Consider the following 24,052-nt stretch of genomic DNA (forward strand, 5'->3'; position numbering starts at 1 on the left):
TATGCAAATATTAGGCCAGCAATGCCTTTTCTTCACCCCATGAAGAATCAAACAGGAACTTATTAAACATAATGTAGAATTCTATAGCTGCATTAGAATGTAAATATTCACTTGCTAGCTCATGTTAGGTCAATTAATGTGATAATACAAAGGAGTCTCTTAAGCCCACTGTTAACCAAAACACATGTGAAATGAAAAGGTAGCTGTGTCAAAATACTACAGCATATCCATTCAACAATCAGGCAAATTAACACTGGGCTTCAGCTTCGAAGAAAATTTGCCTGTATACTATAGAATACAAAATGCAGCCAAGGAGAAATTTGAAAGAAATACTGTCAATTATTATCCACATTACTATTAGAATATTTTTTCAAGGTGTAGCTACACAAATCACCAGAGGCATCATGCCTAGGACAATGATTGGAATGGAGGAAATATTTTAATGGGTTAAAATATTTATTGATATATTTTAAATCTGAGAGCCTGTTATATAAAAATTTTGGTGAAAAGTTAGTCATTGATAATTTATTTCTATTTTTCATATTGGCCTCTCTCATTTCAGGCAAAAAAAAAAAATGGCCATGAGAAGGACAGTTAAGATCAGGTCTGTGTTGACAGGGGACTCATCCAGATAGTAGGGTCACAGTAAGCCCAAGAGCTGACCAGATATAGGTCACAGATAAGGTGGGCTCAGGGAAGTCTAGTCAATTAATATATACTTTTTTCCCCAGAAATAATTACTGTCCATCAAAGTATATTTTGTATTCCAGTTAAATAACGGGAAATGGAAAGAGAGAGAACTCTTTCATCCAGATTTCCAGGAGGTTCTTCTTAGAGGTATTAACTATTTTGGGGGTTCAAATATTTGCTTCTATAAAACTAGCTGGCTGAGGTTAGCCTGACTCTTTGGATTGTTAAAACATAATAATTATGAACTATTTTTGGTAGGTGCCAGATAATTTGACTGTGAGAAACAGGAGAGATCATCTAAAGCATGGTTATATGGATGCCGATAAATGAGTACTGTAAATAATTTCTCTTTTCAATCATCAAAAGGAAGATTTCATTGACATGAAATACTCATTCTGGTACTATAATCATCACATGAATTAAACTGAATTTTAAAATTAATGTAATTGTAGAGATATGCCCTGCTTGTCCTTAAAAATAAACAGAATCTCAATCCAGAATAAGTTAAATCCTTTTGCAAATGCATATCAAATGTTCTTTATAATGGTGAGTATCTGACAGTTAAACTTTATAATGGCACCAAATCTATTTTCAAAAATGTAATAATACAATATATAAATATGCCTGCAAACAAAATATTTGCTTAGCATTTCTGAATAATGTATTTAACATATTATTGCATTCTCCCCTCCCGTATAATAGGTAAAATGCTTTGCCAGTTGCTTTACGTGAATAGCTGAAAGAAGAGCTAAATTAAAAACTCATTTTAACACTGCCTGGTCATTATGCACAAAGGGGTTAGTACAGCAGATATGGCAAAGATTACTGTGTTTAATGAGATTTCTCAGGGGAGAACTAGCTCTAAGTTTCTGTTTTTCCAGTACTCATTCTCAGCCATCGAGCTTTTAAATTATCCCTTATAGAGTCTTATTTACTCTATAGGGACAAACTAAATCTTGTGTTCGCTCGGGCCTGCCTTGCGAATTAGAACAACCTCTGAAATAAAAGCGCCTACTGGGGAAACTTTGAAACAATTTTCAGGCTCACAGATTCAGCTGAGCTTGCAGCAACCTGAACAAACCTTAATTTTAGAAAACAATATACAAATTGCAAAACTATACTTTAATAAATGTTCTCTGTGCTCCTTCGTCAGAACAAAAGGGCAGGATGACTTGACTCTTGCCCTGGTCTTCTTTTGTGCAGTTGATTACTTATAAAGAGCTAGAAGGCGAAGATGATGCATTGTGTCATACAAAGACTTTAGCCAGCGCATCAGCTCCAGCACTGGCTATATAACACTTGGATGGGTGGAAAGCTACGTCATGAATTGATTCTTCAAACTTTTTCCGATGAGCTGTGAACTCTTGGATACATGTCTTACTTTCTAGATTCCATAAACGTATTGAACAGTCATGACCTACACCAAAAGAAAGGAGATTAAAAGGAAAAATTACATTAACATAAAAATGATAAGGCAAAATAAATAATCCGCAGATGATATACTTACTGCCAGACATCAAGTACAGGCCATTAGGATCAACTGCTAAACTTGTAACAGCTTCTAGGTGTGCTACCATCGAGTGGATCAGTTTGCCTTTGGAAAAACATATTGTTACTCTTTACTAATGATTTCCCTCTGAATATATGCCAGCTACCACATTAACAGTGTCTCCTCCAGTTATCCTTCTCTGGGTTCTTACTACACTGACAGCTTTTTCCATCAGTTAAAACCATATATGCCTCCTTCCTGCCTCTACTACTGACATTAAAAAGAACAACAGAAGCTCAAATTTCAGATTATGTTATTTTCTTTCAAACTACAATATGGACAGTCAGTAATTTGTACATAAAGACCCCCTTAAGCCATGTTCATTAATTGAAATTCAGACATTATTAATCACCTACTTTGCTATAGGCAAATTATACAGGTTGTGGGAACACTTCAAATTCACAGAGATGGAGAATGAAACAAAGACATAGGAACAGAGAGAAAATGTGGCCCAATTTTGGGGGAAACATTATAAGGAAAGGGAATAAAAATATTACTCATCATCCCCAGCACCTAAGCAAAGTCAGCAAAAGTCAACATGATTTACAAAACCAAGAACAGATACTTGGATAAAAAGCGCAAATACAGGGTGCTTTCCTCCCAGTACAGCTCTTCATGAATTTTCTTTGGACCTGTACAATGTAATCCAATACAAACTGGGAAAGCCCCATGGCCCAATTCAAATCAATTAGGACCAAATAGTCAGTATTACAATATAGGATATATCAGCCCATCGAAAAATGAAGGAAAGAAACCAAATGACCCAGGGGGGTTCTATTTGCAGCACTAACGTCAAACAATAATTGAATAATTTTAAACAATGATCGTATGCCTCTATTACAACATGTGTCTACTTTTCCCTACATATTCAAAGCACTAGGTCGTTTTGACTGGTATTTGAATGATTTTATTCACTGTATACCCGTGGCTCGAGGGCCTAAATATAGCATGTACTCAGTAGTAAATAAACCAAGATGATTCTATAGCCTATGATAAAGACTAGTTCTTAGCACATATGGATAGAATGAACAGAAACTGCGCTGGTAGAATATTTGTGTTTCAGTGCCTATTCCATAACTATGAAGACACAAATAGACAATAAAATTTGTCTACTAGAGTGGTGTGTGTGTGTGTGTGTGTTTACTTTAACTATCATCAATTTTTAATAAATCTTACCTGTATTGTTATCATAGAATTTGATGTGCCTGTCTTCATGAGCAGTGATGCTGATCGGAAGAGTGGGATGACTGATGACTCTATTTATTTGGCAGGAAGAGTTGGCTGCTAAAAAAATTAAAGAACAACACAAATGAGTCAAAGCTATTACTTCTCCATACAAAGGAGAACTGAATCCTTACCTAAGAGATTGAAAAACTACATGATGTGACTTTAAACTGTCTTACTTCAGTATTTTGTGACTATTTCCATTATTTCAATGTTAGGAAATAAGAATCACCTGAGCTATATTATACTGACAAATCTAGAAGCACCGAAGAATTAGAATTTCCTTTTCCGCACCGTTATCTATAGGTGCCACCTAGGGCTTACTCAAGAACATCCGATATTTTTCATTCTAAGAGTTCTGTAATATTTCTGTTAACTTTAATTAAGTTCTATTAACATATATATACGCAGATAATCCCTAAATTTAAATTTCAGCTCCTTCTACAAAGAGCTCTTTATCACAGTAATCATCTAAAGGTAAACATGGCAAAGATTGCTCCTTAGTCCTTAAATCCCTTCCTCACTCTTCCTCATCATAACAGAAATGGTCATCATTTGAAAACCCACCAGATTTGGAATCTTAAAATAGTCAGTATCTGAACAGTATCTTGTATTTGCACTGTTGATAGTTTTCAAAGAGATTTCAAGTATATGAATGAGACAGGCAGGCCACATATCATTAGGCTCATATCACACAATATCTAGGTCCAGAAAATATCGTGACTCCCCCCAAATCAGATGACAAAGTCGGCACCCAGGTCATGGTCTTCTAATTCTATCTCAAATAGATGGCATATGCGTATCAGCCAGCTGTCAAACCTAGCACCTAACTATCACAAGTTTCACCTGATTGCCTTTTAGAAAAATTAAGATTAAATAATGATTTCATTTAAGATACTTTTATATGAGAAGGAAACTTTTATAGAAGAAATAAAAGGCTACATAAAGATAATAGTAATTTAAGATGTTATAGTTCTATTAACTATTACGTCATGGTCTGGGGTCGGGAGGGCGATAGGGGTATCTTCAAAAGGATATTATTTAGACAACTGGCACAATTTGAACATGAGTAACAGTTAGACAACACTATTGTGTCAATGTTAAATTTCCTGATTTGATCATTATACTGTGCTATGTAAGAGAATGTTCTTGTTAACAGGCAATACATGCTAAAGGATCTAGGGATATAGGGGTCTGATGTCTGCAATTAACTCGAATACTTCAGACAAAATATTATACACATACACAGACAATGACAGAGGATATGTGACACATGTAAAATGTTAAAAACTGGTATATCTGAATAATGGGTAGCCACAAGTTCTTGTACTATTTTTGCAACTTTTCTATCACTTTGAAAATAATTCAAGTTAAAAATCTTTAAGAAAATTTGAAATCCTAGAACAGGTATTATGAATTTATAGTCCCATACCAAAAAAAAAAAAACCACATTTAAAAGAAATCATAGCACACATCTGTTGCTATTTATTTACTAGGCTAACGTTATTTTCATGGTGGTTCCTAGAAATATGACATCTGATAAAGTGATTTTCACGATGCTAGTGGCAAGTGGTTACCCAGACTTAAGTTTAGGACAAAAAGTCACTTGACCATATGGAAAAATTTCTTGGTTAGTTATCCTCAATTTAGGACCTAACAAAAGTATGCTTAGTTTCAATGTTCAGAATATGGATTCTTTCCTCCAGGAGTAACACACCACTGATCAATATCTTCTGCAAGATCTAACAGAAAAAGAACAATAGCAATTAAAGAAAAACACTTTAAAAAAATAAATCCTCAATAGTCTGAGCCATTTCTAATAATAGCTTTGATTATTTTGTGACCTAGGAAATGAGTATGGTAGAAAAGAAATAAAATCACGGAAGAACGCAAAGCACGTTTGGTAATTTTTAAAGGTATTTCCTTCTTTTGATGATAAATGAAACATGTAAAATGTGAGAACACTAAAAATAAACTCAAAGCCATCATTCTTACAATTAATCTAAAAGAATCCTTCAAATATTCATATATAGTTTGTGAATTAGAGATAGTTTACCTTTTCACTCAGTTCACAAGTACCTAATAACGTGCTTCAACTACCTTTTACCTTATCAAAATCAAATCGCCATTGACATCATTTTGAGATGTACTTTGAGCATTCCTGATTAAAAACAAACAGGACTTCCAGTCGACCATGATGATGAGGTAAGATGCACCAGAGTTCTATTCCCCCACAGACTCTCTGAACAACTAGCAAAAACCAGAAGAGCCTTCTTCCTCAGAATTGCAGAAAAGAGGTACAGTTATTGGGGAAGCAATGAATCAAGAAAATGCAACTTAAAAATGATAGGAGAAACTTGTGGTATGCATGCCAGCCCCTCCCCCACTCCCTCAGTGAAGCTGGCTTGCACTCTCACTTGAGTTTCTGGCCCTATTCCAGAAAGTAGCAGAGTAACCTCTATGCATATAATGGGGTGTCTGTATGACAGTGCTAGTCTAACACATGGAAGGCTGAAGGACAGAACCAGGAAAATTATCTTTGGTTAGCATCCTACAAAAGGCACTATAAAGAAGCCTGCAGACAGCTAAAGCAGTTTAAGAAGCAATAAAATCAGAGACCTGGCGCAAAGATTTATATGCTTCAAGGCATAGAATGGAATACCTGGGAAGTAGAGGGAGTTAATTTCATAGAGAATAGAGGAACATTTGGATACCAATTGTGCTGGTTTGAAACTGCGATATACCCCAGAAAAGCCATGTTACTGACCCAATATTATAGGGTGAGACCTCTTCTTTAGGTTATTTCCATGGGCATGTGATACATCCAATTGTGTGTGTGACCTTTTGAATAGATTGAGATGTGACCCTGCCCATTTAAGGTGGGTCTTAATTAGTTTACTGGAGTTTAACAGAGGTTAGAGAGTGAGAAACAGTTCAGAACTGATACAAACACAGAGATTTGAAGACCAAGACAGAAATAGCCTGGGTGCTAGGCAAGGACTCACAGAAATAGCCAGAAACTGAAGAGAAGAAATGTCAGGCCACAGGAAGTGCTAAGCTAGAAGATGAAATCCAAAGTTTTGCCCTGGAACAGCTAAGTAAAGATTCACAGATGCCTAGAGAGGAAGGAATCAGTAGCTGGAAATCACAGAATCGGGAACAAATATTATGTACAACCTGGAGACCCCAACCGGCAGATGCTAGCCATGTGCCTTCCCATGTGACAGACATTGGCCTTTCTTCAGAGGCAAGGTATCTTTCTCTGGATGACTTAGTTTGGACATTTAAAATATATATGCATATATATATGCATATATATCTCCACACACAAACAATCCATACATGGTATACAATCAGTGGCTCACAATATCATCACAAATTCGTGTATTCATCACCATGATCATTTTAGAACATTTGCATAACTCCAAAAAAAGAAATACAAAGAAAAAAGAAAAAGAAAAAATACACACCATAGCCCTTACCCCTCCCTCTCATTGACCACTAATATTTCAATCTACCCAATTTATTTTACCCTTATCCCCCATTATTTATTTATTTTCTATCCATAGCTTTTTCCTTATCTATCCATACCCTGAATAAAAGGAGCATTAGACTCAAGATTATCACAATCACACAGTTACAATGTAAAGGCTGTATCATTACACAATAACCTTCAAGAATCAAGGTTACTGTAACACAACTCAACAGTTTTAGGTACTTCACTCCAGCCACTCCAATATACCATAAACTAAAAAAGTGTATCTACATAATACATAAGAATAACCTTCAGGATAACCTTTTGACTCTTTTTGAAATCTTTCAGCCACTGAAATTTTATTTTGTCTCATTCTCTCTGCCCCTTTTTGGTCAAGAAGGCTTTCTTAATCCCATGATGTCAGGTCCTGGCTTGTCCCAGTTCTGTCCCACACTGCCAGGGGGAATTACACCCCTGGGAGTTATGTCCCACGTACTGGGAAGGGCAAGGAATTCCCAGAGGTTCTCTTAGGCATAATTTTAAGTAGGCTTAGCCTATCCTTTGCAGGAATAAGTTTTATAGGGGCAAACCCCAAGATGCAATGCTAAGCCTATTGATTTAGTTGTCCCCACTGCCTGAAAGAATACCAGAAATTCTCCAAATGGGGAAGCTGAATATTTCCTCCTCTCTCTCCAACCCCCAAGGGAAACTTTGCAAATACATCCTTATTCACTGCCCAAACTATTCTCGGATATTTCAGGGCATCACATTAATCTGGACAAACCAAGAAAATCTCACCTCTAGTCAAGATTCCACGTACTTATGGGATTCAACTAAACTGACCATATAAGTTAAATCAGGTAATGCTCTATCGGAAATACAAATTTAGCACCAGCTAGGCATCTCTCCCTTTTGTCTCACTCAGAAGTTGAAGTTTTAAAATATGGACGAACATGGTTTCAGTAGATGAGAGACTTATATACAAACCACATTCTCAAGACCCAGGAAAAACTGTTTTGACTCAAGAAGCCATAATCACTGTGAAAGGAGTCAGCCTCAGCAGTTACCTGGAAGGACTGATGGCAAGTACAATTTCTTCAAATGCTAATAAAGGCCGAGAAGCGATGGAATGGGTAATACATAAATTGAATGCTGAGATGGAAGAATTGACAGCTTCAGCAAGAGGAAGCATAAGGACACCAATGGCGGCAGCAGCATTTGTAGAGAAATGATAATGAAAATCGGTGTACAACATTGGATCCCCCAGGTCTTTCCAAGCTAGTGATATATTTATTTGCTATTTAAAAAAAAACACAACTGTATTTTAGGTAGACTTTTTTTGTAATAAGCTGGAGAAAACATATGTGACTTGATAAAAACAAAGAGATGCAGGGCTTCTAAATAAAAGAGACAATCTGAAATTTATGTTATTTGAAATGACCATCTAATTTTAAGGGCTCCAGCATTTATGTTAAAATTTTACAATTTTTGAAAAAGTACTTTGAAATTGATATTGGCATATTGAATCTTCTTAAGGTAGAATGTTAGAGCTTTTCATGCATTGAAACTCTACCTGGCTTTGGCCCAATCCCAGAACAAAGCAGAGCCACCTTTCTATATACAAACATGATTGCCCTGCTTACATGAAGGAACTCACTTTAAAAGGAAAAATTCTGTTAAAAGCGTGTTAATTTGTATTAAAAAAGAAACAAAATTTGCTCTGCTCTAAACCACAATTAAAAACCACAGTGTTTAGATTTGGTACTTAAGTGATATTTTTGGAATAAAAACTATCACTAAAATAATACATGGCTCCAACAAAAAAAAAATGATTTTATTGTATTAAGAGAGTACTGTATTGATTTGCCAAAGTTTGTAACTTAGTAAAGGTATTACTTTCCTTGGATTTGTACTTCTAAAAGTCTTTATGATTTAGTATGCTGTACCGTGGGCTGGTTATGTTAACTGAAAAAATAAAAGTCATTACCTGAATTTTGCAGCACTCTAAACTTAAACAGAATAGCTGTTCACATCTTTTAGCATTTCACATTTGCCTACCTTATAAATTGCCATGTGTCAAAATCATGGTTCTGTAATTGCTAAAGCATGATATGTCAGGTTATTTGAATATAATTACTTTTTGAAGTAATTGTGACCACAAAACATCTTTTTTACATGAAGAGCTGTACATCATTTGAAATTACTCAAATGATGTCTTGATCTGAAGCATTAATCCCAGGTACTTAATGTTTTTAATAATATGGTGTCACTGTAGGGCGTAGGGGGTGGTGGGGAAGAAAAAAGAATAAAAGAAAAAAGAATGGATTGACCTAAACTAATCATTAAGTAAATTTCACTGCAGCTTTTGTCTATGGGAAACCCTTATTTGGGATGCCAGTGGACAGCTGCAACTGAAAAACAATCTAGTAAATGTTTTATATTTTATAGCAGATTACTATCAACCACTAATATCTTTAATACTTATTTGTTGCATACAGAGTATTTTTGTTAAGGTGATTAGCTCTTGCCTTTATTTTACAATGCTTTATGTACAAGTAATAAAATTCGATCAGGTTTCTTATTAAATAGACCAGTTAATTTTAGTACATGAACTACAGAAATAGTATATCAAATTACTTTAAAAATTAGTGTTTTTTCTACTTAGAATATCGTTAAACAAGACTTTTTAGGACATTTATAAAAGCACATTAAATCCAGGTAGGTTTCTGATTATTTTTTGTAACCAAAGATGGTTTTTACAACTGAAAAAACATTTCTGCTCAATAACATTGCTAATTTTTAAATATTTGGTAAAAAAATTGCCTTGTATAATTCCTGTAAATTATACTTGTTTTGAGAAAAGTGTAATACCCTAATGATAAAAGATTTCTAAGCAAAAAAAAAAAAAAAAAAAAAAAAATGGACGATATCATCCTTTACCCTATATTCTGATCTACCCCAGTCCTTTCCAGATCAGCTTCAATCATAGCTCCAACTGAAGTCTGAATCCTTTTTCAAATTTTACAACATTCCTGTATGGGGTACTGTTGACTTTCATAGATTCAGGGCTCTAACTCTGAGTATCAGGTGTCACATAAAAAGCCTAAGTTTCTGGGGATGATCAGGTTATATACAAACAACTCAGTATCTCAAAATTGAGAAATAACAGTAACAACTCCTGAATCTATGTGCCTGCTGCATTAGCTTACAATCTAGGCCCTTTTACAATGGGTGCGAACCTGATAACCCATGCTCTCTATTTCAGTTCACTGAATTTTTATACCATAGTTAGTCCACATGAGTGAGCCATGATATTTGCCTTTTAATTTCTGATATTTCATTCAACATACAGTCCGTAAGTTTCATTCACCTAGTTGGATGCTTCACAACTTCATTTCTTCTTGTGGCTGTCCATTGTGTGTATACACCACAGTTCCCCCTTCCATTCCTCAGTCATTGTACCTTTAGGCCACTTCCATCTATTGTGACTCTCAAACACTACCACCATAAACACCAGTGTGCAAATGTCCATTCGTGACCCCATACTCAGTTCCTCGTGGTATATACTGAGCAACTGGGTGGCAGGATCCTATGGCAACCCCACCCCTAGCCTCCTGTGGAACCACCACACTACTCCCCAAGGGGCTGCACCTCTCAGTTTCCCTACTGACAGTAAATAGGTAATTCTATTTCTCCTCATTTTCTCTAGCACTGTTTCTCTCTGTTGATTTTTAAACAGTTTTATTCACATATCATCCAATCTAACCTAAGTAAATAAATATGCCTTCACCACTATAATTCATATGAAGACTTCTCCTTTTCTTCCACCAAGATCATACTCCTCCCACATGAAACCCGCTTGTTGACATTTAGTTTTGGCATAATGCCTTTGTTAGATTCAGTGGAAACATATTATAATGTTACTGTTGACTACAGACCCTAGTTTGCACTGAATGCACTTTTTCCTGTACACCATCCATTTCAACACCATGCAATGTTGACATTCATTTGTTCTACCTCAAGCAAAAATGATTTTTTATTTGTACATTTAATCACCATCAATGTCCATTCTAGGCATTCCTAAGTTACACCGTCTGGGTCTTTATCCTCTATCTTGCCTTCTGGCTTCACACGTGCCCCTAGCCATTATCCCTCAATTACACTCACATTCAGCTTCACTCAGTGTACTTATTATTGTGCTACAATCAAATACTAATGTGCTATCCATTTCTGAATTTTACAATCTGTCCTGCTGCACAATCTGTATTCCTTCGGCATCAAATGCCCAATCTCTACCCTATTTCTATCTCCTGATAAAAATAGGAGTTTTTAACTTCAACTCTCGAAGTTCACTCATTAATGTTAATTCATATTAGTGAGACAATACAGTATTTGTCCTTTTATGTCTGGCTAATTTCACTCAGCATAATGTCTGCAGGGTTAACAGATGTTGTTACATGCTTCATTACTTTATTCTGTCTCACAGCTGTGTAATATTCCATTGTATGTATATACATACAATGTTGTTTAGCCACTCATCCACTGATGGACATTTGGGCTGTTTACATCTCTTGGCAATCGTGAATAACTGTTATAAACATCAGCATGCAAATGTCCACTGGTGTTCTTGCCTTCAATTTCTCTGAAATATACCCAGTTATGGGATTGCTGCTTCATATGGCAATTCTATCTTAGCTTCCTGAGGAACCACCAACTGCCTTCCAGAGTAGTTGCACCATTTTACGTTCCCATCAACAGTGAAAAAGTGTGCCTCTTTCTCTGCATCCTCTGCAGCACTTGTCATTTTTTTGTTTTAGTTTTTTGATAATGGCCATTCTATAGGGTATCAGATGATATCTCACTGTGGTTTTGATTTGCTTTTCCCTTATAGCCAGTGAAACTGAACATCTTTTTTGTGCTTTTTAGCCATTTGTATTTCCTCTTCGGAGAAGAGTCTGTTCATGTATTTTGCCCATTTTTAAACTGGGTTGTCTTTTTGTTGTTGAGTTGAAGAATCTCTTTTTACATTCTGGATTCTAAAACCTTATCTGATATGTGGTTTCCAAATATTGTGTCCCATTGTGTAGGTTGTCTTTTTACTTTCCTGACAAGGTTCTTTGATACACAAAAGTGTTTAATTTTGAGGAGATCCCATTTATTTATTTATTTTTTTCAATGTTTGTGCTTTGGGTGTATGGTCTAGGAAACAGCATCCTATTAAAAGACTTATAAGATATTTCCCTACATTTTCCTCTAAGATATTTATGGTCTTAGCTCTAATGTCTAGGTCTTTGATCCATTTTGAGTTAATTTTTTGTATAGGGTGTGAGATATGGATCCTCTTTCATTCTTTGGCACACAGATATTCAGTTCTCCAAACACCATTTATTGAAGAGGCTGTTCTGTCCCAGGTGGGTTGGCTTGACTGCCTTATTAAAGATCAATTGTCCATAGATCAGAGGATCTATTTATAAACACTCAATTCTATTCCATCGGTCAGTATATCTATCTTTACTCCAGTACCATGCTGGTTTTAACCCCTGTAGCTTCACAATGTGCTTTCAAATCAGGTAGTGTGAAACCTACCACTTCATTTTTCTTTCTCAAGATAATTTTAGCTATTCGGGCTACCTGCCCTTCCAAATAAATTTGGTTATTGTTTGTTTGTTTCTACAAAGTAATCTGCTGGGACTTTTAATTGGTATTACACTGAATCTATAAATCAATTTGGGTAGAAGTGACATCTTAACTATATTTAGTTTTCCAATCCATGAACACGGTATGCACTTCCATTTATTTAGGTCTTCCATGATTTTTTCAGCAATTTCTTATAGTTTTCTTTGTATGGGTCTTTTGTATCCTTAGTTAAATTTATTCCTAAATATTTTAATCTTTTCATTGCTATTGTAAATGGAATTTTTTTGTTTTCCTCCTGAGATTGCTCATTACTAGTTTACAAAAACACTAATGATTTTGGGGTGTTGATCTTGTACCATGCCACCTGCTGTACTCATTTATTAGCGCAAATAGCTCTGCTGTAGATTTGGGGGGATTTTTGACATATAGTATCATATCATCTGCAAACAGTGAGAATTTTACTTCTTCCTTTCCAATTAGGATGCTTTTATTCTTTTTCTTGTCTAACTGCCTAGCTAGAACTTTCAGCATAATGCTGAGTAACAATCATGGCAGTGGCCATCTTTGTTGATCTTAGAGAGAAAGCTTTCAGTCTTTCCCCACTGAGGATGAGGTTAGCTGTGGGTTTTTCATATACTCCCTTTATCATATCAAGGCTATCCCCTTGTATTGCTATCCTTCGATGTGTTTTCATCAAGAAAGGATGCTAAATTTTATCAAATGCCTTTTCTGCATCAATCAAGATGATCATGTGGTTGTTCCATTTTGATTTGTTCATATTAACTGATTTTCTTATGTTCAACCAGCCTTGCATACCTGGAATAAATCCCATTTGGTTGTGGTGTATAATTCTTCTAATGTGCTGCTGGATTAGATTTACAAGTATTTTGTTAAGGATTTTTACACCTATATTCATTAAAGAGACTGGTTTGTAATTTCATTTTCCTGTAGTATCATTGTCTGGTTTTGGTATTAGGGTGATGTTAACTTTATAAAATGAGTCAGTAGCTTTCCCTCCTCTTAATTTTTTTGAAGAGTTTAAGCAGGACTGGTACTAATTCTTTCCTCAATGCTTGGTAGAATTCACATGTGAAGCCATCTGGTTCTGGACTTTTCTTTTTAGGGAGCTTCTTGGTGACTGATTCAATCTCTACTTGTGATCGGTTTGTAGAGGCTGTGTTATCTCTCAGACAAGCTTAATTCCGCGGGTGCCTGGTACAGTGCTGGAGCCTGAGAGTTCTTCAGTTGTATCTAATGAGCTTTTTAAGGAGTTTAAAAAGAAAAACAAAAGCCTTTTCAGAGAAAGACCCCCACTTGGGGTTGTCAATCAAGAGCCTGAGTCGATATGTGGGCTCTATTTATCTCCAGGTTCTATGTACCCCCTTTTCTTAAGGTCCAGTCCTTTTCCAGTATTTTGTGCCATCCAACTCAAAAAGGCTTTGGTTTTCTTGTTTGTTTGTTTTTGCCATCAGCCCCACATTCTCTCTGCCTGGGCAAAGACTCCTAGTTACTTTAGTGCCTATTCCTAAGTTTATCCATGCTGGGTTCCTGTTTTCAGTAGTCACAATTTTTTAATTAACTAATGAATTCACAATTTGAGCTTGGTTGAGCTAAGCCCTTGCTGCTGGTAATGTCTGTTTCCTTTTTGTTCAGGGAACCAACCTGCTATGCCTGTGGGGGAGGGGAGCTGGCCTCTGTGGCTTTGGGGACTTACAGTTCTGTGTGGAATCTCAGCTGTTCCACCTGGTCCAGACTGGCCTACACTGGGTATCCAATCACTGATGTTCTCCCAGCAGTTGTTCTGTACCATTCCTGGCTATTTAATAGCTACTCTGGAGGACAACCTAAATTCCATACCTGCCTATGCTGCTATCTTGCCCCATTTCTAAATGCAACATTACTTAGTTTGGAAGTCTGTGAGATCTTAGAACTGTAACCTTGTAACTTGATAAATTTCCTTTATAAAAGCTGATCTATTTTCTGGTATATTGCATTCTGATAGCTTTAGCAAACTAAAACACCAGCAAATAGAGAAACTCCTAAGGCCATGAGCAAATTTCCAGAAGATGCATGCTCAGAAAAGTCAGAAAGGACCCTGTACTTTCACCTTGGGCTGATCTATATAGTAAGAAGATTAAACTGTGAAGGATGGCACAAGCCAAAACAGAGCCAATTTGCAATAACTATGAAAGGTACATTTTTATTTGATTGGCTTGTTTTTCTTAGCTCCTGGAACTCAAGAAAATCTGTCATGTTACTAGTTGGATACAAACTCAAGAAACAGACATCTCAGGGACTAAACCCCTGACTGAACACATTAAAATATGAAAATGTACACTGTATAGCAAAAATTACAAAACAAAACAATAGGACATGATGGCCCATCCAAAAGAACAAGATAAAACTTCAGAAATCATGAATGAAGAAAAACAGACTTTGAACATATCAGAGACTTTTAAAAAATCATCTTAAAAATACTTAAAGAGCTAATAAAGGCAAACACAGAGAACAAATAAATATCAAGAAAACAATAAATAAACAAAAATGAGAATTTCAATAAAGAGATAAATTATAAACAGCTGCCAATTGGAAATACTGGCAATGAAGAGCACAATAATTTAAATAAAAAATTCCCTAGAGGGTTTCAACAGCAGCTTGGATCTGGTAGAAAAAGAATGAGTGAAATCAAAGAAAGCATTAAAAAAAAAGACAATTGAAATCTGGCTGAGGAGTAAAACACAAAAGAATAATTAAAAAAAAAATGAATAGAGCCCAAGTGACCTGTGGGATACCATCAAGCTGGCTAACACATGCATTACAGAAATCTCAGAAGGAAAAGAAAGAAAGAAGGAGAAGGAATATTGAAATAAATGATGGTAGCAAAACCCCAAAATTAATGAAAAGGCATTATACAGTCAAGTAATCCAAGGAACTCCAAAGAGGAAAAACTCAAAGATAACCATGCCCAGTCACATTACAATCAAACTGTCTGTTCTAGTTTGCTAGCTGCCAGAATGCAATATATCAGAAATGGAATGGCTTTTAAAAAGGGGAATTTAATAGGCTGCTAGTTTACAGTTCTAGGGCTGGAAAATGTCCCAGTTAAAACAAGTCTATAGAAATATCCAATCTAAGGCACCCAGGGAAAGATACCTTGATTCAAGAAGGCTGATGAAGTTCAGGGTTTCTCTCTCAGGTGAAAAGGCACATGATGAACACTGTCAGAATTTCTCTCTCATCTGGGCACATGGCGAACACAGCATCATCTGCTAGCTTCTTCTCCTGGCTTCCGGTTTCATGAAGCTCCCCGGGAGGCATTTTTCTTCTTTCATCTCCAAGGTCACTGGGTGGCGGACTCTGCTTCTCGTGGCTATGGCGTTCTGCTCTGCCCTCTCTGAATCTCCTTCATTCTCCAAAATGTTTCCTCTGTTATAGGACTCCAGAAACTTATCAAGACCCACCCAAATGGGTGGAGACATGTTGTGACCTAATCCAGCATAACAACCACTCTAGAATAAATCACATCTCCAAGGAAATGATCTAATTACAGTTTCAAACATACAATACTGAATGGGGATTAGAAGAAATAGCTGCCTTTACAAAATGGGATTAGGATTTAAACATGGCTTTTCTAGGGTCCATACATCATTTCAAACCAGCACAGTGTCAAATACCAAAGACAAAGAGAATTCTGAAAGCGCCAACAAATAAGCAACATGTCATATAAAGGGGAGCCCCAATGACATTAAATACCAATTTCTCATCAGAAATGGTGGATGTAAAAAGTGCTGACAGAAAATAATTGCCAATCAAGAATAGTTTATCTGGCAAGACTGTCTTTCAAATATGAGGGGGAGATTAGGTCATTCACAGATTAAACAAAAGCTGAGGAAATACATCAGTATTAGACCTGCCCTGACATCAAGGCTAAAGGAAGTTCTTCAGTTGAAAGGAATGTTTCCTGTCAGCAAAGGGAAGTAAAACAAAGAAATAAAGATCTCTGATAGAGTAACCCAATGGATAATTAGAAATGCCCGTACTGATTTATTTCATTTTTGGTATTTAACACTACTTTTTATTTTGAACAGGTTCTAAGATGTTAATGCATAAAAAGTACTACTACATTTGTGGATTTGGATGCACAATGTTATGAATATATCTTTTGTAACAAGTATGTCACGGTCAGGTTCATGTGTCAACTTGTCTGGTTGGGCAAGTGCTGGCTTGTCTGTTGCAATGAGGACATTTCATAGAATTAAATCATGATCATGTCAGCTGCATCCACAGTTGATTCCATTTGTAATCAGCCAAAGGAGAGTGTCTTCTGCAATGAGTGATGCTTAATCTAATCACTGAAAGCCTTTTGAGGCAGATTCAGAAGAGACAGGCTCTCTTCCTGCTTCAGTTGGTGAGCCTCTCCTGTGGAGTTGGTCCAGATCCTCCACTGGAATCGTTGGTTTCAAAGCCTGTCCTGCAGATTTTGGACTCTGTGTTTCCACAGTCACATGAGACACTTTTATAAATTTTGATATTTGCGAGTGTTTCCAGTTGATTCTGTTTCTCTAGAGAATCCTAACTAATACAAAGTACAATAAAGAGGTGGGGGATAGACGGTATAGGAACAGTGTAGGTGTATGCTATTGAAATTAGGTTAGTATCAAATCAAATGTGAAAGTTACAGATTTAGGATACTAAATTTAAACCCCATGGTAACCACAAAGAAAATATCTGAAAAATATACACATAAGGAAATAAGAAGGAACTCAAAATGTACAATACAAAAAATCCATTAAAAATGAGAGTAATCAGTAATGGAAGAACTGAGAGACAAAAAGTTATAAGACTTACAAATACCAAATAGCAAAATGGCATTGAAAAAACCCAACACACCTACTTAATAAACCCTCTTAAAAAACAAGGAATAGAAGAAAAATTCCTCAACGTGATAAAGGGCAATTATGAAAAACCTAAAGTTGATATCATTCTCAATAATGAAAGACTAAAAGCTTTCATTCTAAGATCAGATACCCACCATCACCTTTGTTGTTCAACACTGTACTGCAAGTTCTACCAAGAGCAATTAGGCAAGAAAAACAAATAAAATTTGTACAAATTCAAAAGGAACAAATAAAACCGTCCCTATTTGCAGATGATATGATCCTGTACAAAAAAATGTTAAAAAATTCAAAGCAAAGCTACTAGAGTTAAACAAATTCAGCAGTGGTAGGACACAAGATCGATATACAAAAAGCAGTGGTGTTTCTACACATTGGTAATAAACAATCTGAAATCAAGAAAAAATTTCATTTACAGTAACAACAAAAAGAATCATATCTAGAAATAAATTCAATGAGGATGTGAAGTACTTGTGCACAGAAAACTAGAAAACATTGTTGAAAGAAAGGAAGTAATAAGACTTTCCGTGTTCATGGATTGAAAGACTAAATACTGTTAAGATGTCAATTCTACCTAAAGCGATTTAAAGATTCGAGAGAATCCCAATTAAAAAATTCCAACAGCTTTCTTTTGCAGAAAAGAAATTCATATTTAAGGGTAAGAGCCCCAAATAGCCAAATTCATCTTAATAAAAGAGAACAAAGTTGGAGGACTCACACTTTGTGGTTTTGAAACTTATTACAGAGCTACAGTAATCAAAACAACATGGTACTGGCACAAAGACAGACATAACCCAATGGAACTGAATTGAGAGCACAGAAATCAACTCTCACATTTATGGCCAACTGATTTTTTTTTTTCCCATGGGCAGGCACTGGAAATTGAACCCAGATCTACAGCCTGGCAGGCGAGAACTCTGCCACTGAGCCATTGTCACACCACCCTGGCCAACTGATTTTTGACAAGGGAGCAAAGACCACACAATTGGGACAGAACAGTCTCTTCAAATAACAGTGCTGGGAAAACTGATATTCATATGCTAAAGAAGGTGGATCCCCTACTTCACACTACATACAAAAATCAACTCTAAATGGATCAAGGACCTAAATGTAAGAACTAAAACTAGAAAATTCCTGGAAGAAAAGGTAAGGAAATATCTTCAGAAATTTGTATATGGCAATTTTCTTAAGATAAGCCAAAAGCACAGCAACAAAAGAAAACAAATGGATAAATGGATTTTATCAAAATTAAAAGCATCTTTGCCTCAAAAGGATCTTATCAAAAAAGTAAAAACACAACCTACAGTATGGGAGAACCTATTTGGAAAACACATTTCAATAAGGGTTTAATATCCAGAATATATACAATTCAGTTTCAACTGTTTGGACTGAACCTGAATTAACAAAAATAAAATCTGCTAAATTCCAGAATAAAACAACACAGTCAAATATAAATAGCTAAGGGGTAGACCACAGTAGAACCAAATAAAAACTAATGTAAGTTTACACAATTTCAAAGAAGTAAAAGTTAATTTAGGAAGATGTCTGAACATATATATAACTCAAAATATTATCACTTATTCTAGTAATGCTGCCTTTTTCAAAACATTTTTAGCAGTCCTCCTCTGAAACTGCTTCCAGTATCTGACAAAAAGTTATATTACTTTATAGTCACACCTCTTGGGGAAAAAATGGGATTGCCTAGTTCAGCTTATCCATCTTACCACCAGATCTGATGTCATATCAACTTGCAACAGTCTTTAAAAGTCAAAATTTATCACTCAAGAAGGTATTCCAAAGAATTCAGATTAACCTCTCACTCCCTTTCACACCCAAATAGCTCAAAGTTTTATTAATACCTACTTCAAACAATTCTCAAAGAATAACAGAAGGAAATAACAACAATTGGGAAGGAAAAATGAAAAAGAATGAAGGAAATTTTTGAGAGTGAGAGAGACAGAAACACACACACACAAAAACATGGTAATTATTTTTAAAGCTAGTTTTCAAATTAAAACAACAGTATATGTATATATGTTTTGTTTTTTTTAATCAAATACAACCTAAACTGTGGTTGCCTAGATTAGGCCTAAAGATAAAAAGCAATGATTTAAAAATCAAAAAGATTTTGTAATTTCTTCTTCACAATCTGAGGAAGCATTTATTTCTTGATTTCCTTGTAGCAAATAAGTCTCAGATTTAGGATTTTCAGAGCCACACATCTGATCTATAATCTAATCAGAAAGAACTATTCCAAATACTGTTAATATAAAATTGTTTTAATTTAAAAAATGAAATTACAAGAAATTGAAAAGCAATTTTATATTCTATTCAGAATAAATATTATTTTCTTCAAATACAAGTGAAAATTGTTTGGTGTGAAATTAAACTTTTACTCATCTTCGGAACAGGTAAAACGCTATTCAAAACACTTATAGCTATAAATGTGCATAAACTTAACGCACACTCTTAAAATCAATTTTAAATAAGTATATCCTTTTAAAAGCATCTGTGTTCTAAGATTTAGAACTTGTTAAAGTAACATTTCTAAATTAATTAAAATTAATTTAAAATTACTTAAAGTAACAAGTATTTTTCATAACTGGCTCAGTGGGTAAATTTTCATTAAAATGATTTTTAATTAAAAAAAATTATACAAACAGACTTTTAAATATTAGTATACATACTCATATCTAGGTTGGACTCTAAAGTGAGAATGCGTTGTTGTGTTTCCATATTAAAGATGCTAGTATATCCTTTGCTGAACGATGCTACCATATGGCTCGGGTCACTGCTCACTAGATCCACAGAGGCAGGGATTCCCAATTCTAAAGGTATGGGAACATATTCAAAGAGAATAGCAATTAGAGTCTACGTGACACTGCATTTTAAATACAACAAAACAAATAATAGCATGATTCTACTAAGAAATAAATACAATTTGACAACAGAATAAGAATTAGCCCTTAATGATTCAATGGAATCCGCCGCCTTTGTTAATTTCTGTCCTAGCCTATTTTATTATCCTTACCTACTTTTCAGCAGATCTTCCACCCACTACTCACCTGATATGTTCATGAAATGCAAAGTAATTCTAATGTCACTATAAGAAAATCATATATTAAGGAGAGAAATATATTCCAAAAATTAAGTGCCTTTATTGAGAAAGCAAATGAAAAACATATTGGACTACAAATTTTGCTGCTTCCACTTCATTCTAAGCTTAGACAGGCATAGTCTTCATTCAAAAAATCCATCTCTTAGTAGGAATTCTAATTCATCAAAAATATGAACTTTTAAAAATAAAATTTTAAATTCTTATTTTATTGTTACATTCATACAAATATTAAATGTGGGGAAGCCATCAAAGTCTAGACACAAGTTTTGATAGCTCAACAATAAATAATGTGTTTTTATTTATCATTTAAAATAGCTTAAACTTTGGAGCTAATTTTAAACATAAAAAATAGAATGATATGCATATATGAATATAATAATCTGAGTTTTTCTATATGGCTAAAATTCTAACTAGAGCAAGTTAACATTTCAAAAATGTCTGTAGTATTGAGGAAGATATATGAATGACCAGTAAGCAAACACAAATATACAAACAAATGCGCAACATAATTAATCAAAGAAATGCAAATTAAAACCACAATGAAATACTAGTACATATCACTAGACTGGCTAAAATATAATAGACCAACAGTGTTTGTGAGAATATGAACCAACTGAAGCTTCTGGCAAGTAATGTAAAATGGCACAGTCACTTTGGGAAAATATTTGGTGGCTTCACATACAGTTAAATAAACACCACCCTAAGACCCAGCAATTTCCCTTCTAGTCTTTTACCCAAACTATGAATGTTAATAGTGGTTTTGTTCATAACAGCCCAAACTAGAAACAACCGAAAATCCATCAAGAGAAAAATAAATAAACAAATCATGGCTTATTCATTCAATGAAATATTATTAAACTATAAAGAGAAATGGATTACTGCTGTTCCCAACAACATGGAAAAAAAAAAAAGCCAGATACAAAAGATATCTACATTATTCCATTTATATGAAGTTTTACAACAGGGAAAACCAATTTATGGCGAAAGAAATCAAAACAGTGGGTGCTTCTGGTTGGGATGGGAGAGAGACTGGGAAGGACACGGGAATTTTAGGGAGTTAAAGGAAATGTTCTACATCTTGAAGGTGTGTACGCATTATCAGACATTGAAATGTACACTTAAGATCTGTGTAATTAAATAAATTATATCTCAATTTAGGAAAATTTTTAAAAATTATGTTTCTTTTACCAAATATACTTTTGAAATAAAACATAAGCTGGAAATGCACACGAACATACTTTCATTGTTTAAAAAAAATTAAATTAAATTTACACAGTAAGAGTTCATATTTATTTATTTTCAGGATAAGACATTTTATAAAAGCTTCAGCAAAATAATTAAAAAAATATGTACCTTGATTATTGCTAAATACACTTAGGGCTGGAGCAACCTCAGTTGTATTCCATAAACGCAGAGTGCCATCTGCGGAACAGGACAATAAACGCTGATGTGCCGCACTATAAGCCAAGCCCCAGACTGCATCTGTGTGACCCAACAGAGGGCCCCTCACCACAGAAGGATCTAAACATAACAGCAAAAATGCACAATCAGGCAAAAAAAAAAAACAAATCATCAAGGTACTAGAGTACAGAGAAAGTACTCTATATATGAACAAAATTACCTAATAACAGTATAAAACATGCCTTCTAGTTTCTATTATTCTTCTGAAATAATTAAAAACAGGCTTGGGAATATACAATGTAGAGTCTAAAATTTAAAAGTATGCATTTTTACCCTTAAAAATTCTAGGCATTTCCTTCTCCCTCTTTTTTTTTTTTTTTTTTTTTAACCTCACCAGGGTTAATCTTCCATTTGCCTGGATTTAAAAACAACATGGTAGGATGCACGGGTAGTTCAGTGATTAGAATGTTCACCTTCCGTGCGGGAGATTTCCCGACCATGAACCCTCCCCTCAAAAAACAACAGTAAAACAAATCATTTGAATTTAATCTATCTTTAAAGAAACCTAAGTCCACATTCATTGAGGAAATAAACACAGAGATCCTTCCCCTCTGAATTCTCCCAACATTTGGACATACCTCCCTCAGACCACTTATCCTATTCTACTATGAATGGCAGTTATTGATGGGAGCGGCAGGCCTCTTATATTAGCAAGGGACATAACCCAAGACCCTAGAAAGAATCTCCAGATTCTGAAATAGCAATAAATGAGATGTGGATGTTGTCTGGGGGTAGGCGCTGTCACACTGCATAGTATTATCATAAAAGTCACACTGGAAACTTGAATACATTGTTAATCCTCCCAATGACTCTATAAAGAGTCAAGATGGCTCTTGACCCTCAAGATGGCTCCCAGACATTAAGTCTGAAAATGTCAGTGGTTTTATCTGTCTTAACTCCTTTCACAGTCATACACTGATTCTTCAAATACTTGTTAAAGATGCATTGTGTATCAGTAACTATGGTAGAGGGTGTTCTTAACAGCCTCAGTAGTCTGTTGGAAAAGACAATTTATCCTGAAAACACAATAACAGTGACAGACACCACTGTCTGTAACTGAGTGACTGTGATGAATGAAAGCTTCTTGCAGAGAGTGATACCTAGAGTACACAGAAATTGCCCAAAGAATATAGGTAAGGTATTCCTAGTGAAGGTGGCAGGCAGCATTAATAAAATCACAGATGGAAAAAGAGCATGATGCATGAAGAAAATTATAAGTGATTTAGTACTACTGGAGTGTGAAGTTTAAGGAAGGAACTAGATGAGATGAAAGCAGCTAGTTTATGGTAGGATTTCAGTGACAAATTAAGAAAACTGAAACAATCCTGAAAGCAATAGGCAGCCATTTAGGGCTTTCCCAGGAGCAGAAGGGACAATTAACTATTTAATAAAATAACTTTGGTTGCAGTGTAGAAGACAGATGGGACAGAATCAAGATGATGGTGTGATGGTCAGGTTCATGTATCAATTTGGTGAGGAGGTGGTGCCCGGTTGTCTGGTTGGGCAAGCACTAGCCTGCCTGCTGCTGTGAGGAAATTTCATGGACTTAAATCATGACCACATTGGCTGCCTCCACAGCTGAGTGCATTTGCCATCAGCTAAGTGGAGTGTCTTCTGCAATAAGTGATGCTTAATCTAATCACCAGAAGACTTTTAAGGAGGATTCATTTCTTTTCTGCTTCAGCCAGCCAGCCTCTCCTGAGAGTTCACTGAGGACCTTCACTGGGGCTGCTAACTTGCCCTACAGATCTTGGACTCGTACACCCCCATGGTTACATGAGATATTTTTATAAATGTTATATTTAGAGATATCTCCTGTTGATTCTGTTTCTCTAAAGAACCCTAGCTAATAAGACTTGGTACTAGGAGTGGTTCTTGAGAAACAGAATCTTAAAAATGTGTTTTTACAATTGGCTTTCTACTCTGACTAGACTCAAAGGCACTAATGACTCTGTTTCCCATAATCAGGATGGCACTGACAGTCCATGGGGTGAGCTGGCAAA

At 35.4% G+C, this 24,052-nt stretch overlaps 1 protein-coding gene across 4 annotated transcripts in view; it reads right to left on the minus strand.

Annotated features, from left to right (window-relative positions):
* Positions 1 to 1,791: 1,791 nt before the first annotated feature.
* Positions 1,792 to 24,052, minus strand: part of STRN (striatin) — a 174,041-nt gene continuing 151,780 nt past the window's right edge. For all 4 annotated transcript variants that reach the window (XM_077133979.1, XM_077133980.1, XM_077133981.1 and 1 more), the window contains 5 exons: positions 21,942 to 22,109; positions 20,158 to 20,298; positions 3,416 to 3,523; positions 2,198 to 2,284; positions 1,792 to 2,107 (listed from right to left, as the gene is read on the minus strand). In XM_077133979.1, the coding sequence (XP_076990094.1) occupies positions 1,938 to 2,107; positions 2,198 to 2,284; positions 3,416 to 3,523; positions 20,158 to 20,298; positions 21,942 to 22,109 (674 nt within the window). In that variant the 3' untranslated portion in view covers positions 1,792 to 1,937. The remainder of the gene's footprint in view (positions 2,108 to 2,197; positions 2,285 to 3,415; positions 3,524 to 20,157; positions 20,299 to 21,941; positions 22,110 to 24,052) is intronic.

This window comes from Tamandua tetradactyla, chromosome 17 (assembly GCF_023851605.1).
Source record: "Tamandua tetradactyla isolate mTamTet1 chromosome 17, mTamTet1.pri, whole genome shotgun sequence".
Lineage (NCBI taxonomy): Eukaryota > Metazoa > Chordata > Mammalia > Pilosa > Myrmecophagidae > Tamandua > Tamandua tetradactyla.